We start from the raw sequence: 20,158 nt of genomic DNA on the forward strand, positions 1-20,158 counted from the left end.
AGGGCAGGTCATATTTTATTGTACATTTTTGTCCACACACTGAAAGAGATGTTGTCTGAAGAGTTGGCTGCTCTCTATCCAGATGTTTTTTTTTCTCTCTCTCTCTCTCTCTCTCTCTCTCTCTCTCTCTCTCTGTCTCTCTCTCTCTCTCTCTCTCTTTCTGAGCCGATACTTCTGCACAGCACTGGGCTCCTCATAAATGTAGAATGAGTTCTCCTTAATTCTCCTCCTTCAAAAACAAGGCTGCTGCTGTGTTTAAGCAAAAAAAAAAAAAACCGTTCAAACAGAGACAGAAAGGCGGAGACACTGGCAGGCAGACAGACAGGCAGGAGGCGAGACAACCAAATGGAGAGACAGAGAGACAGGTGCAGCCAGGCAAAGTCAGGTGGGTAGCCAGCTAGTCAGACCCACAGACAAACATGCCCAAATACTATTTGGAATCCCTACATTTGTCAACATTCAGTATAATCACAATATTTGATGATGATCAATACAAGATCATGATTTTGACACTGCAATCGTGTCAAAATCTGTTTTTCCAACATATACATTTGACACATTTGAATAATAAAATAAAATAAATGGTTAAACATTGATTAGTAGCTTCTTACTGTCATATAGTGGACTATGAATGCCTTTAGCCTATCAATAGGTTAATCAATTACTAACAACTAAACTAACTTTTTTGTCTGCCAACTGGGATGGCTGGATTCTTGGGCATCTAATTCAATGCAGTTTTTGGTTAAAATCACAATACTCAGCTGAATCTATTTCCCCCTAGCCCTTGCAGCTATTGAGACAGATACCTAGACAGTCAGGAAGGACCAGGGACGTGCACAGGAGGGGGTTAAGGTTGCTCGGGCAACTGCCCGTTTGCCCTCCTCAACTGAAATCGCCCTCCAAAGGAAATATATATATTTGCGATCAGGGGACGGGGGCATGGCAGCAACGGTTAGTGAGAGTTTAAAATTATATTGGCTAAATTTGCGATCAGATGAATGTGTTGCCCCTTTTTTCCAGGGGAGAGCAACTGCCCTTCAAAATTCCTGTGCACGTCCCTGGGAAGGACTGACTGGAAGAAGAAGCCAGATCAGGGAAGAGACAGACGGACCACGAAAGGCAAAACAAGGAATATGACATATTTAAAAAAGGATGCAAACACACACTGTTGAGCAAGAAGGAACACAGGTAGATGCACAGTCACGCAAGCAGAGAAAGGATACCGCAGGTAGCGAGAGTCAGTCAGGCAGAGACACAAACATACTTACATGCATGTGTACATGCATACACACACACGCACACGCACACAAACATACATACATACATACATACATACATACATACATACATACATACATACATACATACATACATACATACATACATACATACATACATACATACATACATACATACATACATACATACATACATACATACATACATACATACATACATACATACATAGAACATACATTCATAGATAGATACATACATAGATACATACATGCATACATACTTTAATACTTGCGGGGTTTTTCCTGGTAACGAACTATCTGAGGCCGTGTGGAGGAGTCACACAAAACAGTGTTTTCAAGCTTTAATTAGGCTTCTCTAGTAACTCAAAAGGATCAGTCGCCGTTTAAACCAAATCATCTCAGACTATTCTGTCTCTGTAAAGGCTATCTTTCAACGGTTCCACTTCAACACAATCAGTTCCAAAACTCAGTTACTCAAACGTTCTCCACATTCCACACACATTATTCAAACATGTGCCTCTCCTTCCACCCTCCAAATGTGTTTGCCAGCCTCTCTTTGTCTGTCTCCTCTCTGGCTTGATTGGTAATCTCCATCACCACTCTGCTTTCCTGGGCATTCTGGGAAATGTAGTTTCTGACTTGGTCGACCTCTGGAGACCTTTGTTGCCTGCTTTCAGGGGAACGTATTTTCCATCCACAACACGCCCCGTGGGACACCACAATTCATTCATGCATACATACATACATACATACATACACACACACACACATACATACATACATACATACATACATACATACATACATACATACATACACACACACACACATACATACATACATACATACATACATACATACATACATACATACATACATACATACATACATACACACACACACACATACATACACACATACATACATACATACATACAGTAGCGAAGGGAGAGCGTGGTCACCCCACCCGGACTCGAACCCGGGTCTACGGGGTGCCAAACATGCACTCTGACCGCCACACCAAAAAGTCACATCGTCACACTGCCCTCACCTTCGGGAAACGCACCCATGTGCTTCATGCACACAGGCATCACTCAGGCATATACCAATCATGCATCTCCCATCCAGAACACCCCACACACACAAGTGCTTCACCCAACCATGGCGTCCTTCACACGGGGTCAACATTCATGTTCATGGGTGCGCCTCCGATGACCTCACAGCAGGGCATCCCACTTCTGACCACCCCGGACTCGAACCTGGGTCTACGGCACCAAAGAGAACCTGTTGAGACATGAGGGTAAAACACTTCCCTGATGTGAGGAGAAGTGTTTTGGTTCTAGATGTGTGGACACCGTTTGCCTTGTTTTGTGTGCCTAGTTCTGTGTGCCTTGTCTTTGTGCCTTGTATTTGTGCCTTGTCTTTGTGCCTTGTATTTGTGCCTTGTGTTGTACCTTGTGTGTATGTATGTATTTGCTATAGGGCCAGTATGTGAACTTAGTTAAAGGTAAGTCTGTGTGCCTAGGATTGGGGCCTGGCTTGGGCCGAACAGGTGCCTGTGATTTGGGCCTAAGAAGGACAAGCAGGTGCCCAGGGTGCAGAGTACTGAAGGGCCTGTGAGTACGGCCGGTATGTTTGATTTGTTTTTTTTTTATTTCATGGGCCCTTGTTAATAAATATTTATATTTTTGTACGGAAAAACCACCATCTCCTGCACTCTTCTTGCCCACTACACCACCAAGTCCAGTCGCCACATCCCCAAATAACATGGGGTGACCAGTCGGTCCTACATACATACATACATACATATATACCTACATACCTACATACATACATACATACATACATACATACATACATACATACATACATACATACATACATACATACATACATACATACATACATACAGTGGGGAAAATAAGTATTTGAACCCCTGCCGATTTTTTTGGCCACTTGCATCTATAATTGTAATGGTAGGTGTGTTTTAATAGTCTCGACTGGTGACGTGTATAAAAGAAACCTGTCCAAAGAATCATACTTCACACCTTCAACCTCACCACCATGGGCAAGACCAAAGAGTCGACCAAGGACCTCAGAGATAAGATTGTAGACCTGCACAAGGCTGGAATGGGCTACAAAACCATCGGCAAGCAGCTTGGTGAGAAGCAGACAACTATTGGTGCGATTATTTGTAAATGGAAGCAACACCAAACAACTGTCGATCGCTCTAGGTCTGAGGCTCCATGCAAGATATCTCCTCCTGCGGTATCGGTGATCATCCGAAAGGTGCAGAATAACCCCAGAACTACACAGGGGGAGCTTGTGAATGATCTCAAGGCAGCTAGGACCACAGTCACCAAGGAAACCATTGAACACACTATGCCGTAACGGTTTGAAGTACTGCAGCACTCGCAAGGTGCCCCTGCTCAATGAAGTACATGTACATGGCCATCTGAAGTTTGCCAGTGAACACTTGAATGATTCTAAGAAGGATTGGGAGACAGGATGTGGTCAGATGAGACCAAAATCAAGCTCTTTGCTCTTTGGTTTCTCACTGTTAAAATACACCTACCATTACAATTATAGATCACACATTTCCTTGCAAGTGGCCAAACTTGCGAAATCGCCAGGGGTTCAAATACTTATTTTCCCCACTGTACATACATACATACATACATACATACATGCATGCATACATACATACATACATACATTCATAGTCTGCTAGGTACAGACAGACAGGTAGGCCTACAGTTGCGGGGGCTAACGGACAGCCCCAGATGGTCGTCTTGCCTTCCCTTGGCTTTGAGTGCAGTAGGCAGCTACAAGGAGCCACAGAAGAAATCAATTAGGAAAGCATTCCTTTTTCCTACACTGTCTTTCCTACCCCAGCCTCCCCTCTGATTCCACTGCGTGTTTTAATTACATACAGACCCAAAGGACGGCGGGGAAACTAGCATACTTTCCTCCTAAACGAAACTCCACTGTACTATACCACCCACTGCCCATTCACAGCACCTCTCACGCTGAGGACGGTAGTAGAGCCGGAGGATTGATTGGTGATTGATCGATTGAATGGTGTCGCCTCCGCAAACAGATGGAAACCGAAAGTAGTGACACAGTCACTCTTGCCAGTGAGTGAGATCAGAAGCTGGTGTTGTGAAATCATTGGGAAAAAATGGCAGTGCCCCCACGGCCTACTGTTCTCTCCTGAATGGAGATTGTTCTGCCTTCCATTACACACGTTACTCGCCCCTTCACACTCGCCACTCCACTGCTGTTTGCACTACACTTGCAATATTGCACTACCCACATACTTGAAGCGTCTATGTCTCTGTGTTTTCATGGTTAGTACAGGTCCTAGGTTAGTTCAGGCTATTATGTGTATAATAAGTTCAGTATAGCTCATGTAGGTATGTGTATCTGTTTAGTATGTGTATTTATGTTTAGTATCTATATTGTATATTTATTGTTTATCTAGTAGGTCTACTATTTTGTCTTTCATAGGTATATCTTATGTTTAGCACTTATTGTTAAGTTATGTTATGTTATGTTATGTTTTATCATGTGAAGTACTTATATGTTATGTTATGTCCTGTTATGTTATGGTAGTGTGGTAAGGTGTCCTGTCCTAAGAATTTCAGTGCCCAGTGCGACTCTGTTGTTCTGTGCAACTGACAATAAAAGACTTGACTTGACTTGACTACAAGAGTGGACACTTCCTAGTGCCCTTTTCACAGGAGGTGTTAATTCAATTTTGCCAAGGTCAAGTGTCGATTAATGGAACAAGGCAGTGACGCTACCTCAACAATGAATGTGTTGTTTCATGGATCATTCTGATAGGTTGAAACAAGGCAAGACATTACAGCCATCCACAATGATATCCATTGGAAACTCACAACAGTTTTTTTTTTATTTTAGAAAAAAAGTTAAAATCAATCTACCATCCACCTCGTGAATAACTTAATGTCAGTAGAAAACAGATAGATAAAATAAGGCATAAATGTAGACCCTGACTGAAACATATACTTTAATAGGCTTCAAATCTTTTTCAAACAATGGATATATTTACATTTGAGTGTGTAGTGCATACTGTATCATGTACCAAATCGTCATTGCCAATGTGATTCCTCTCAGTTTCTGCAGCACAGACCAAAGAGAAGTAGTTTGTTTCGGTTGACTATTTTGCCCATACCTCCTGGATCCACACACGAGATAATCAAAAGAAGGCTCCAGACAGCGGACATGTGGAGGTTTAGTCATGCTTCATGTATTCGGTTCGTGCTGCATTATAATTTTGACCAACAGAGGGCGCTAGAAGCACACAATTTGTTATGGCTCGGTGTGTCCTCTGTTGCCCTCTGCCTTGCAGCTCGAAGTCAGCGCGTTCTCTCAATGGCTGACAGAGCACCAATCACAGTGAGTGGAGGTAGCTCTTAAGTAATTGGTTTATCACGCCTCTTCCGCTCGTCACATGTGGAAAGATTAGATTTAAGACCCAAAACAACAGCTCAGTCTCACAGACCCCAACACAGTGACATCATCGTCTTCGAGCTGTGTGTGTGTGTGTGTGTGTGTGTGTGTGTGTGTGTGTGTGTGTGTGTGTGAGAGTGTGTTTGTGTGTGTGTCTGTGTGTGTGTGTGTGTGTGTGTGTGTGTGTCCCAGTGAGGCCCACACGGGTATTAACTGCTCTAGCCAGCCCTGTACACACACACACACACACACACACACACACACACACACACACACACACTTTATTACACTCCCATATACAATCATTAAAAATGTGATTAAACAAATTCAGAGTCTTTGTAGTGCCTGCATTCAAGACCAAATATTCAAGTCGGGAAATCATTTTGAAGTACAACTGAGTGTTGGGAAGGTGTTGGACAACTAAGCACATGGATGGCACCAGACTTCCCCAAAAGTGCCCCATTTCATACAATACAGTAGTCACTCTTCCATCCCTCATTTTAAATCCTATTTTAGAATCAAGCGGAGAGAGTGGGTGGTGAGAGAGACTAGACGGAGAAGGGGTGTGGACATACTGTACTTGGGCTGGGCCCTGGGTACCAGGCTAGTGGGCTGAACGTCCCTCAGCTGTTGGTCCACAGCTGCCTCTTAGCCTTGTCACTCCCAGTGGAGCTATGCACACTCCAATGCCATGGAGAGACAGAGAACAAGGGACAGTAGACAGTAGAGGCAAAGAACCAACACACACAAAAGAACTGGAACCAGAGAAGGAGAGGGAGGGGGAGACAGGCCAAGGCAGACAGACAGACAGACAGACACAGACAGACACAGACAGACACAGGCAGACACAGACACAGACACAGACACAGACACAGACACAGACACAGACACAGACACAGACACAGACACAGACAGACAGACAGACAGGCAGGCAGGCAGGCAGGCAGGCAGACAGGCAGACAGACAGACAGACAGACAGAAAGACAGACAGAGACAGACAGACAGAAGAAGTCTCAGACAGCTTGACCTCCTCGTATTTCAAGCAGCACCCCAGCCCATGTGCCCTTGTAAGACTGGGCTCCGTCGGCCGAGGGAGTCGAGGGGCCTTCTGAAAGCCGCATATTTGACGGAGGACCAGAGAAAAAAGGGAAAAGACAGTGGAATGGCAGCTGGTCTGGGCAAACTCAAGAGGTTGGTTTTTTCCAAACCCTAAACTCGTGCTCAGTGCCCACTCAAACGTCAGCGCCAGCCCCTAGCTTCCTGAGCTGAGTTGACTGAAATCCAAAAGGAGCTCGCTCTCCTCTCTCATTACTTCTGTCTCATAATTCCTCCCTCTTTTTATTTCCTCTCGCTCCGCCGCTCCCTCTCCTGCAAATTGAATTTAGTTTCTGGAGAGACACCCAGTGATTTTATTACTTTCTATATATATACTCTCCATTATTAACCTGGATGCCAAACAAGACTCCCAGTATGAATACATGATATTGAAGTGACGTACTGACTGCTGTGTCTTTTAGGGGGGGGGGGGGGGGGGGACAGACAAAAACATAGGCTTGCTCTTGGGGACCAGACGTGGAGTGTGCCATCAAATCAACCATATCTCACAGCTCCTTGGAAAAAGAACAGGAAGACCAAGGAAAACTGAAGTGAATGAAAAGTATTTGGGATAGTTTTGAGTACACGTATATAACAGTATAACAGTAATCCTCAGCGAAATCCAATGGCAGCTTGACACACAAAACTAGCTGTGAGATAAAGTGCGTCTGTTGAAATGAACAGAATAATGAATAATACAATAATTTTATTTTATTATTATATTATATATTATATTTATTTAATTATCCTAAACTGTTGTGTTGTGTTACTGTATATTTTATAGTTTAAGTACATTGAGAGCAACTAAACCCAGAACAAATTCCTTGTATATGAAAATGTACTTGGCAAATAAACATGATTCTGATTCTGATTCTGATGAAACACAAAGCTGAAACAGCACAAAAGCAACACATTTATCAGTGCAGATGCAGATGAAATGGTATGGATTTAACTTAATGGACCCTAATTGTATTGATGGGCAGCGAGTAAGGCAACAAGCAAAGCCCGCAGTGAATGAACAGAAGCTATTTGAACTAGAATGGCACTCAGTAAAGTGCATACCTCCGCTGAGGCCAAATGCCGTATCTCACCACATTAGCGAAAGCTAAACTAAACCTGTGCAGGCGCCGCCTGAGTCGGCCCAAAATGAAATGGGTTCTTCCATTGCCCATTTTACACCTTTCCAAGTTTCATGAAAATCTGGCCAGTAAGTTTTGCAAAATCCTGCTAACACACAAACAAACAAACAAACCAACAAACAGACGGACACAGGTGAAAACACACCCTCCTTGACAGAGGTAATAACTTGGCAAAATCATATTGCTAATTCAACACCATGAGCAAGATCCTAAGCGCAAACATGGATGAGTCCACACGATAGCTGAAGTTCATGCTTGTTGCTTTGCTAGTTTCCTGTCAATCAGTGGTGTAGACCAGGGTATACGCAGGCCCACTTATTTTTCAGTCAGCATTGCGTATACCCACTTGTCAAAACAGGGCGTTTATCCTGTGCTGTATGGGCTGCTTAAAAAAATTAGGAGTATACCCACTTCTCCAGGGACCACTACACCACTGCTGTCAATGAAATTAGGACCATGCACTGCTTGTGTCTTATGCCTATTAAACCCATGACTGTCACTGTCTGCACTCAAACTCTAACTAACAGTATTGTGGTTAAACATCGATGTTATCACATCCTGACACACTAGTTTAAGACACAAGCAAACCCTGCTTCGCTATGTATTGTAGTAAAGCAAGCAGAAGGGGTGATAGCAGAGATGAGGTATGAGGAAGTATATGATATTCTGGGTTAAGAATTGATAATTAAAGTAGAATGAATTGGACAGTCCTCTTCAAACTGCCATATTTACATTGTCCATAAAGGTACACCACTCTACAAAGTCTTCAAGTGTACAGTGTTTCACTAACAGGTTATTTTGTAAAGAGGCTTCATTATCTTTTCAGCAGCTTAATGAATGCGGAAACCGGGAGTCTGACGATGATTCTGTAATAAGTGGATGGCATAAAATGGACTGTATTCAAGAGTGTCAGATGCAGTACAAATACCCCTAGATATTTTGCCCCATTTAATCTACACATTCAAAGAACACAAGAGACCCAACAAAGACAACCTAGAGGGAGCACAAACAAACTTCACATTTATAAACCTAGTCTAGACGGGACTACTCCTTACACACACACACACACACACACACACACCCTCGCACACACACACACACACACACACACGCTCGCACACAAACACGCACACACACCCTCTCTCTCCCTCTGCTGTGTTCTGTGACCCTCATGACACTGGTGTTTCCACTCACGTTTCCTCCAGAAGTCCACCCATGGCTCTCCTCAAGGCCTCTTCCCTTCCCTTTCCTTCCCCCAGCCCAATGGCCTCTCATGAAGCTAATTATAACCCCTCTGTCTCAGCCCAGGTGACACGGGCTGGCGTCTCCGTGTGAAGAGCTGCCCTCTCTCTCACTGTGTGTGTGTGTGTGTGTGTGTGTGTGTGTGTGTGTGTGTGTGTGTGTGTGTGTGTGTGTGTGTGTGTGTGTGTGTGTGTGTGTGTGTGTGTGTGTGTGAAGAGCTGCCCTCTCTCTCACGCTCGTTCGCCTCAACTTCATTAACAACAATTGAATCAGAATCAGGTTTTATTGGCCAAGTAGGTTTGAACAAACAAGGAATTTTACCTGGTGAACAGACTCTCAAAAAACACAACACAACACAACACAACACAACACAACACAACACAACACAACACAACACAACACAACACAACACAACACAACACAACACAACACAACACAACACAACACAACACAACACAACACAACACAACACAACACAACACAACGCAACGCAATGGTCTATGAAAGTTTGAGAAAGTATGTAATTGGTGGAAGGATGAGGTGAGCAAGTGCCTCACGACTTATTTCGCCACGTCCATCACACAAATTTCATAGGTGTAGTTATCAAAACGCTTCTGAATTACCCCCAAAAATAATTACACTGAATACTACTTTGGGTTGTTATTTGTATTCTGTTATTCTCTTATCTTTGTTCTTGCTCTTGGTTTTAGCATGGGGTTAAGTTGTTTACTTTGTGGATTTACTGTGATGCCCTAATTTGTATGATTTAAAGATGCATCTAATGAATCTATCATCTTTTCCATGACAGAACATTGGAGAGATTTTATTTGAGCGTAGCAGATTTTGAGGTGTGTGACCTCATGTTACACATTACCGATCCATGTACAGTTGAGTAAAACGTGTGGGGTGGTTTCATAATGGAGATGTTAGTTATTTACAGTCAGAGGATGGACGACAACACGCAACACACACAGAAACCCCTGCCAGCAAAATTCACTGGAGCTTATTCCTAATAGAGTATAATTTTTCTTTAGCTTGCATCGCTAACTTCCTTCCTTTGATCAAACAACACTTTCAGTCTTTGCTGATGTTACATCAATCTTTCTAACGCTCACAATCACACACACACACACACACACACACACACACACACACACACACACACACATACACACACACACACACACCTATACACAATGAAGTCCTATCAGCAGGCAACAAAGAGGGTCTTTCAAGGAAGCAGTTTTTGAGTTCGCTTCACTTTATCTTCCTTGGTCATTATGCACACATGCCCTCCAAAACACACCCGTTTACATTCACACACACATGCACATGTGCACAGCCTCTCAGTCTCCACCACACTCCCTTCACATTCTTCGACTGCCTGCGGTCTTAATCAAAGGCGCACACCCGTTCATTCAAGAAACCTAACTCCATTTTCTAAATGTGTTTACTGTGGCCTGTTTGAGTGTGAGTGTGTGCATGTGTGTGTGTGTGTGTGTGTGTGTGTGTGTGTGTGTGTGTGTGTGTGTGTGTGTGTGTGTGTGTGTGTGTGTGCATGTGTGTAAGAGTGTGCAGGTGTGGGCAGCCGAGCTTTGTGTGATATGTGTGGGATCTAGTAGAAGTCTATATGAGTAAGCGGAAGAGCAGGAGGAGGTGTGTGTGTGTGTGTGTGTGTGTGTGTGTGTGTGTGTGTGTGTGTGTGTGTGTGTGTGTGTGTGTGTGTGTGTGTCTGTGTGTGTCTGTGTGTGTGTGTGTGTGTGTGTGTGTGTGTGTGTGTGTGTGTGTGTGTGTGTGTGTGTGATTGAGCTTATAGGAATATGACTGTTTGGAGTGGGAGGGATGGGTGATGGGAATATGTAGGGCGTGGGAGTTTGGCCATGTGTGGGATGGATTACATGCGTGGTCCTGAAATCCTGACTTTGGGTGAGACAAGTGGCTGAATATTTGAGTTTGGTGGGAGTGTCGTGGTGCTGAAGTTTGAAGTCAAAATTGTTAGTTTATCTCAGTGCTAAAGTATCCTCATAATTCATGTCATTTCATAACTTAGTGCACATTTTATTTGTATCCATCCTAATATGCATAGAGTGCAGAGAATAAATGTAATTGAATAAACATAAGTAAACTTTACAGAGTTCTTCTTACTTTTGGGTAGACATTGATCTGTGTGATACTGTCAGGTGGTCAGAGGTATCTGAATCTTTCTGGGTTTTTTTTCAGCGGCCTTAGCAACACAGACATGCGTATTTGAATCTGGTACTGCCTTAAAATGTTCAATAGGATGGGACAGTTATTGACATTATCTGTCTTTCTCGGCCTCTGTTGTGTACTCAAATGATAAACATTCTCGCCTTCAACTCTTTTCACCAGAACATTACATCATTCTTAGAATATGCTAGTCTGGATTTTGCTATTATCATGACAGGGTGAAAGACCTGAGTTATTGTAGTGAATTATTGACTCACTGATTCAGAATGGGGAGGCGTTTCCTTACATGGACTTTCAGATGCTTCACTCACACCACTAATCTTCTCATATTAACTGTCACTCAAAACTTATCTTAAAATTGAAATAGCTATTTATTTATCTATTGGGATCAACAATAATTGTAGGTCACAACTGCTGTACAAGTAGCACATTGTTATACATTTACAGCATGGTAGAATCTCAACCCTAGTGCATTTTCATCGATATGTACCAACCATGGACCAGTCAACCTCAGTCATCAATTCCATTGAGCACTGAGTTTGAGTAGAACATTATCTGGTCTTTCTCCACGGCCTATGGCCTCTCTAAAGACCTTTAAAGAGATTTAGCACATGCTTTTATGTGCAATAGCCTTTTTTCCTGAGGCACTTCTGTGCATCAAACTTAATCCCTTAACAGTCTCGGACTGCGTCAAAGAGCATAACTCCTTTGAGCCTTTCCTCTGGAGCCTTTTCCATGGCCCTCTCATTTCCTCAGTTAGTTTCTCCTCTAAACCCTCTACCCATAGCATTTAGCATATTGTATTGTATATTATTGTGTATATTTATTAGGTTTATTATATGTTTATCATATGTGTAATTGATGTTCAGAATATATGTTATGTTATGTTATATAATGTGATGTTATGGCAGGTTGTTGTGCGATGTCTTGTCTTAAGAATTTCAATGCCCAGTCTAAACCCGTGTTGTTCTCTGCATCTGACAATAAAAGACTTGAAACTATACCCTATACCCTGGCCCTATACCTCCTCCTTCACTTCCACATGCTGCCTTCTGCTGACTAGTTTTGTCTCCTTCAACTGCTCACAGTGACTCTGCACTAAAGTGGGGCAAAGCTGGTACAGGAGGTAGAGAAGTTGTTTAGTTATCAGAGGGTTGCTAGTTCGATTCCCTGTCGAAGTGTCCTTGAGCAAGGCACTGAACCCCTAAGTGCTCCTGATGTGCAGGGTGCCTTCAGTGTATAATGTAAAAATTGTAAGTCGCTTTGGATAAAAGCGTCAGCTAAATGTAAATGTGAATGTACAAGAACAGCAACTCACACACAGAGTGGTTCTCCATCAAAACTCACACACGCATGGCAAAAAGGGTACCTGTGAAAGATCTTTACATAGTCATGGTAAAATGTCTTGACCCTTTTGGCTTAATGAAAGTGCGTAACTCTCTGTGTGCTGTAACGAACGGAGATGTTATCTTCACCTGGGACACGTCGACGCTGTCATTATTGAAAGCAGAGGGAAGTAGAGGACCCGTGGTTGTACAGGGAGTGTTTGCAAAAGGCAATTGTAACAATGACTTAAGAGATAAGAGACCTAAGAGAAATACATGAGTTAATCAACAGGAAGTTCACACATTTCTTAAAGATGATATAAGGGGTCACGGATGTTAGTTAACTGCCCCATATTAGACTGGATGGAACAGCAAGCTTATGGATAATGTCTAAATCTCACTCACACACACACACACACACACACAGACAAGGAAGGGTTGTCACACTTTAGGTCTGTTAGCTTGACCTAAAAGAAAATACAGTAGGAGTGTAAACTAAAAATCAAAAAAATCCTTTAGTTGGCATGGAAAAAAAATATGACAACGTTTCAGTTGTCACTGCTGCCAAAACTGCTGCACTGATTTAAAAAAAAAAAATGACCAAGGAAAATGACCTAACTTAATCTATTTTTGGCTGATCTTTTCCGCTCTCTAGAATACAACTATAACCTTCAGACGTCATTCGGAGACATTTTCAAATTTTAACGGTCCGCCATGTGCTGAAGAACCTCTATTGATGAGCGCACTGAAAGGGACCATTGTGTCCTGCCATTCATGTTCCAGTTAAAGAGTGCAAAAAGGAAACGCGCGCGTAAAGGAGAGAGAAAGAGAGAGACAGAAAGGGAGAGAGGGAGAGAGAACGCACCAGTAGTCTGCTCGTGTTGTGTGTAACTGACCGGGTTCCAAACCAAGGGGAGACGGAGGCAGGGCATGGGGGCGGGGTGATAGGCAGAGGCACGGTCTACAGGGGGCGGGGTTACGTAGGCCTAAATAAGCGCGGTGCATGGGGAGAAAGGATGCTCCCGGTTTTCAAAGAGGAACTTCAGCAGGGTTAGCCACTGGAGAGAGAGGACTGCAACCACACGAAACAATTGTGTTTTCCACGCGACGTTTTCTAATCAGAACAACATGTCTTCAAAGTGTCCCAAGTGCGAGAAGACTGTGTATTTCGGTAAGTGAATTTATATTTATCAAATGTTGAGGCATTTGTTGTGTTATGGAGATGTATTAGCTCGCCCCACGTTGTGAATTTTCGGAATGACAGCACTGATTGTTTACATTGTCCCTTCGGTCGATCTTTGTCTGATTTCTGCGTTAAGTCACATGTAGGATGTTTCTTTAATTCAACTCGATTCCGTTAAAATATATAGATATCTAGCATAACGTGTAGGCTAAAGTTAACATATTTAGATCCGCATGGAGTTGTCCGGGTATTGTGATCAGTTGGTAAGGTGTACAGTCAAATATGGACTACAGTAGTGCTATAAGGAGATGTTCAATTAGGCCTTTTATAAGAGCAATATAAGACACAATAATAACCCTCTTTATTTGATCGTGTTTGTTACTACACGACAGAGGTAATTATTTCATGCAGTATAGCATTAAACAACTTTTGGATTGCAGAGGAAATGTAACTATCTAAACCATTTCCATTATAAGATCCTTAACATTCTATAAGCTATCTTCATTCTTTAGCTATTAGTCTCACCTTTAACAGAGATTAATAACTCTACCCAGAGCCCAAGAATGAGTGTGGTCAATATGCGCTCGATCTTATAGAATCTATCTAGATCTTAAGTTAGCTAATGTATCCAGTTCCAGGTAGGCTACCAGAATCCGCAGCTAAATCACATTCACTTCTTGTATGGCTGATGTTGTTGTGACAGGCAAGGTCCATTGGGTCTCTCTCGCTCTCTCTTTAGGGTCTTTTAAGAGCGGCTGTGCTCACCTCTTAAGCCTCCAGACATGCAAAGGCATTATGAGGACAAAAGGGACGCTGACTAACCATGCCAGTGAAATTAATTTAGGAACCCCATGACTTGTACACAGGTGTGACACAGTCGATTTCTATTTGGTTCTCGGAAATGTTTGCATGTCCAGAAATGGAGGTTGGGAGTGAAATGAAATGAGCCTCCCCTGTGCGTTATATCAGTGAGGTGTGGCGAGAGGGGTGTCCTCTCTGTGATGCATTTAAATAACCCCCCCCCCCCCCCCCTCATGACACGGGGTGTGCCATGAGAGTTTGGTGCTGTCTCATGGAGATGAGAGATTCTTTCCCCCAGAGCGAGAGGTTGTGTGTGTGTGTGTGTGTGTGTGTGTGTGTGTGTGTGTGTGTGTGTGTGTATGTGTTTGTGTGTGTGTGGACCGTGTGTTTGTATGCATGTGCGTGTGTGTCTGTGTGTCTGTGTGTGTGTGTCTGAAAGTGAAGTTTGAGTGCTGTGTTGATCTTTTTATTTACTGAGCCGTTAACAGGGAATTACTACCCCAGTCTCATCTGCTATCTCCCGGCTCGCTCCATTTCAAAGGCTATATATAGTGTGATGAGGTCAGCCCTGCATGCATGGTGTTTGCACATCTTTTTGAAGCAATCAGTCAATAGCATGTGTGTGTGTGTTTGTGTTCCTGCTCTTGACGGATCACACTTTCATGCTGCGTAGTGCTGTGTCCTGAGCAGCAGAGTCTGTATCCAGGGGCAAAAAAAACTCGGAACAGCCAATAAAGTCATGATGTTAGGGGGGTAGCTGAAAGGAACCAGTGAGGCAGACGAGAGGATGCTGGCGGTTGCGTAAGAGCCGTTGCCGCGCGTGGCCCTTCGCATCAGCTCATCGTGCAGCCAGTGAGATGACCAGACGCAGGCAGGCTGGAGGTGGCTTCCAGCTCAGGCACACAGATTACATTTCCTTCCTCAAACTATAAGCATAAACATCAGCAAAGTGCCAAAGGGGATTAAAAGCGCCTCTTTAGCTCCATTACGTCACATACCATGGTCCCAATATCATCCCCTCTGTTTGGGTGGACAGATTGATGGGCCTGTGAATAAATCAGTGAATGGCAACTGTTGTGTTGTGGCGGGCGGCACTGTTTAAACTGTAGTTGTGGCACGAACAGCTGGCTGGCAGCTGGATGGAGGGGGTAGTGTACGGTAGGTGTTGTGCTGTTAGTTGTTTACCACTTTATGTTCTGAAAGGGAGGGAGAGAGAGCATAGTATAGTATCAAGCCACATTATAGAGATGCTTATTGATTGTTGTTGTGTAACCACTTGTAAGATCGTGTTGTTTATATATGAGAGATATTGTCTTGAGTCTTTCTGGCCAGATGTTGAACTGCATTTTGTCAGTATGTAGGCTACCCACCGCATTACACTTAGACTGATATTGCCAGCTGCATTTGTGGGCACCAAAAATCCGAGTTCTTCAGCCCTCCCCAGAAATGTCCCCACCGACATCCTGTTTTAAAGCCTGTCGGGAAGAAGTGGTGAGACTCCGTCTGGACCTTTTATTCGGCTCAAAGGCACCAGTTTTAAATGTTTCTATTGCATCTGTTATTGAACAGCTGGTAGCACATTTTGTTAATTTTTCAAGATTGATTGAAGTCAAATGGTGTCAACAAATATTCCCTTTTTGGGTGCCTGACAAATATGTTGACCTAAAAGACAAAAGTAGCGTAAGTAACTTTTGTCAGCCGTTTGAAAATAACATAAATACATCATGTTTATGTATTTGCACTAAGAGCAAACACAACCAACTTTGACTGCTCCATCTAAATTGGACTGTCCTCTCCCAGCTCATGGTGTGGGTCTCAGTGCACCACATGGGACCCAAAATATGCAACTTATAAAGTGTAAACACAGGCTAGCACAATAGCATCACGCTATTAGAACATGCTGTATGTGTGGGAGTCTTGGTGATGCTGTTTGTATGTGGTTCCCTGTGAGGTATGGGAATGCTGGCATTGCATAAGACAGCATTTGGGACAAGCTTCCAAAAGTGGGACTGTTTATGGGAAGGCCAGTGTTAAGGCTGATATGTGGCTTTTGTACGACACAGGAATGCGGATTCCTGTTATTTTGGAAGCTCAGGAAGGGCAGAGGGGCCACAGTGCCATGAGACAGAGGCTGGAGGGGCCGGGGGTTGCTGGGATACCGAGAGGGAGACGGCCCTCCGTATCAGTCACAGAATACAAATTAAGGCAGAGAATGCAAACAGCATCCCATATAAAGGCAGAGAGAACCTTTCGCTACTGTTGGTTTGAGATTTACACACAGATTAAAATTAAAAGTTTAAGCTTGGCTGCTCTTAACCTCCTAAATGTAATTCTTAGTGTTGGTCACTTCTTTGTCATCTGAGGCATATCATTTCAATGCCATACTGTCACAAATAATGAAATTACCAGTGCCAACAGAGGTTTTCTGTTTCAATCGAATACAACATTCTTGTCTTCCGTCTGTCAAATGGCATTCATACAATTAATTCCAAAGTTCCAGGAAGCATTTGGCTCAACTCGGAATGGAATATTAGTCTGTAACAACCTACAATAGGGGAATTTCTATGACCCAATGAAATGAGTGTTTATCTCGATAACCTCACTTCATGCTTTTCTAAGAAGTGCGAGTCAGTTGCCACCAAATGGTATCTCTCGGTGACAGAGACACAGTGTCTCTCAGAAGGAGGCCCAGAACATACTGACCTAAAACAATAACTTTAAAAAATAAAGCATTAGTGATTTAACATCTATAGTTTAAAGTCCCCAAAATCTACAGACAGGTAATTGATGCAATGTGCCAGACCACAGTGCCTGATGCCAAACTCAATAGGACATTGACCAGGTCCAGACAGGGCATACCCTATCAGTGTGGGCCTGTAGGAATATGTGTCTGATTGAAAAGTCATTGTAGTGAAACGTTTTAAGGACATGGGATTTTCCTGACTTGGTGGAAGTGTATCTTATCCCTAAGGTCCAGCAGATATTACATGCTGACTTGCCAAGCAAAGAACAATGGTCACATCTTTGCTGACTGATCAACACTGACGAGAAAGTAGTTCTCTTGCACAGATATCTTTTCCTTAACACTTTCTGGGTTTTTATCTACACAATCATTGTCAACACAGTCAGTATACACAAAGCCTTTATATCTGGACCAATGAAAGCCTTCGAAAACTGAATTAATGGTACTCCTGTAATATCTGAAACTTTGTCCAATATACAAAGAATAAGCTGCTGAGCATTTAACATCAACACAATTCTTCTCCACTGATGTCTTGTGAGTGTAATTGATTTAACCAGCCAGATCCAAGACCCAAGATGCAACAGGCTGTAGTTGCTGAGCTAAACCCGACCACCTAGATCTAGAGTGGAAAAATGGCTTCTAATGCAATAAAAAAGGAACCGTGGAGAGACGGCAGTACGTCGTCACACAGCCCAGGTTATATAAAACGACTCAAAATATTTCGCATGGTAAGACATTCTGAATAGCCTGTGACTTCCTGAAAACAAGCAAGCGAGATTGTTACAGGTCTCTTAGGAGAGCCAGGAGAGTGACACGTGCATCACTGGGCAATGAATATGGACAGAGCATTATGGCCCTGCTTACGGACAAATGAGTGTAAGAGGGAGGGAGAGAGAGAGAAGGGGAGAGAGGGAGAGAGAGAGAGAGAGAGAAGAAGGGGAGAGAGGGAGAGAGAGAAGAAGGGAGAGAGGGAGAGAGAGAAGAAGGGAGAGAGGGAGAGAAGTGGGATAGAGGGAGAGAAGAAGGGAGATAGAGAAGAATGGAGAGGCTGAAGGAGGAGGGGAGAGAGAGTGAAGAAGGGGAGAGAGTGAAGAAGGGAGAGAAAGAGAAGAAGGGAGAGAGAGAGAAGGGGAGAGAAAGAGAAGAAGGGGAGAGAGTGAAGAAGGGAGAGAGAGAGAAGAAGGGGAGAGAGAGAGAGAGGGAGAGAGAGAAGAAGGGGAGAGAGAGAAGAAGGGGAGAGAGAGAAGAAGGGGAGAGAGAGAAGAAGGGGAGAGAGGGAGAGAGAGAAGAAGGGGAGAGAGAGAAGAAGGGGAGAGAGAGAAGAAGGGGAGAGAGGGAGAGAGAGAAGAAGGGAGAGGCTGAAGGAGGAGGGGAGAGAGAGTGAAGAAGGGGAGAGAGTGAAGAAGGGAGAGAGAGAGAAGAAGGGGAGAGAGAGAGAAGGGGAGAGAGGGAGAGAGAGAAGAAGGGGAGAGAGAGAAGAAGGGTAGAGAGAGAAGAAGGGGAGAGAGGGAGAGAGAGAAGAAGGGGAGAGAGAGAAGAAGGGGAGAGAGAGAAGAAGGGGAGAGAGGGAGAGAGAGAAGAAGGGGAGAGAGAGAAGAAGGGGAGAGAGGGAGAGAGTGAAGAAGGGAGAGGCTGAAGGAGGAGGGAAGGGAAAGTGCTGGGGAGAGAGAACTAGAGATTGTGGAAGACACTCCCTGTCATTATAACTCACCGCACACACAGGAGAGTGGAAATGTGAACGACCATACTCTCTTTTTCCTCTCCCTTCTTACCCTCACACACACACACATGCACTTTTAGTATGCGTTGGATTTGATGCAAATGACAGATTTAGCACATTCAAAATATACACAAGTAAAAAAATTATTATTTTTTTGGTTCACAGCACTTGGTGACTCCTCAGGGAGTGTGTGAGTGTGTGAGTGTGTGTGTGTGTGTGTGTGTGTGTGTGTGTGTGTGTGTGTGTGTGTGTGTGTGTGTGTGTGTTATGTAATATAATTTCTTCAGTCTGTGCCACCTCTCCTGTGCCATTCATTGCATAACCTGAAAGCCCCTATGAAGTGGTGAATAAAACCGTGAATAAGGGGTCTGTCTCTCTCCAGCTCTCTCTGACTCTCTCTCTTTCTTTCTTTCTTTCTTTTTCTCTGTCCCTCTCTGTCCATGGCGGTCCATTCCTGCCCAGACTCCTAAGCATCCTTTGCCACAGCTCAGGGACAGAGAGTGTTCCTCTCCCCCTGGTCCTTGGCAGCACACAATGAGCCCTATGATGTAATAACATGCATCTTTCAGGCCCTGCCCTCTAAAATAGAGCCGTCGTACTCCAGTAGGGCTCGGTCTTCACTGAGCACATTCATAATTTATAGCCCCAAAATAGGCACTTACATAGATCTCTATCCTCTCCCAGTCGCACATGTGGCTGAGGCCCCTGGTACCTTTGACTGAGCCGAAGCTTAGAGGTGTGTGTGTGTGTGTGTGTGTGTGTGTGTGTGTGTGTGTGTGTGTGTGTGTGTGTGTGTGTGTGTGTGTGTGTGTGTGTGTGTGTGTGTGTGTGTGTGTGTGTGTGTGTGTGTGTGTGTGTGTGTGTGTGTGTGTCTTTCCCCTCCCAGTCGCACATGTGGCTGAGGCCCCTGGTACCTTTGACTGAGCCGAAGCTTAGAGGTGTGTGTGTGTGTGTGTGTGTGTGTGTG

General features: G+C 43.8%; 1 protein-coding gene across 1 annotated transcript in view; it reads left to right on the forward strand.

Moving 5' to 3' along the window:
* The first annotated feature begins 13,805 nt into the window (after positions 1 to 13,805).
* Positions 13,806 to 20,158, forward strand: part of crip2 (cysteine-rich protein 2) — a 24,956-nt gene continuing 18,603 nt past the window's right edge. The window contains exon 1 of the mRNA XM_080850132.1: positions 13,806 to 13,915. Within this exon, the coding sequence (XP_080706258.1) occupies positions 13,873 to 13,915 (43 nt within the window). The 5' untranslated portion in view covers positions 13,806 to 13,872. The remainder of the gene's footprint in view (positions 13,916 to 20,158) is intronic.

This window comes from Sprattus sprattus (assembly GCF_963457725.1).
Source record: "Sprattus sprattus genome assembly, chromosome: 13".
NCBI classification, from domain to species: domain Eukaryota; kingdom Metazoa; phylum Chordata; class Actinopteri; order Clupeiformes; family Clupeidae; genus Sprattus; species Sprattus sprattus.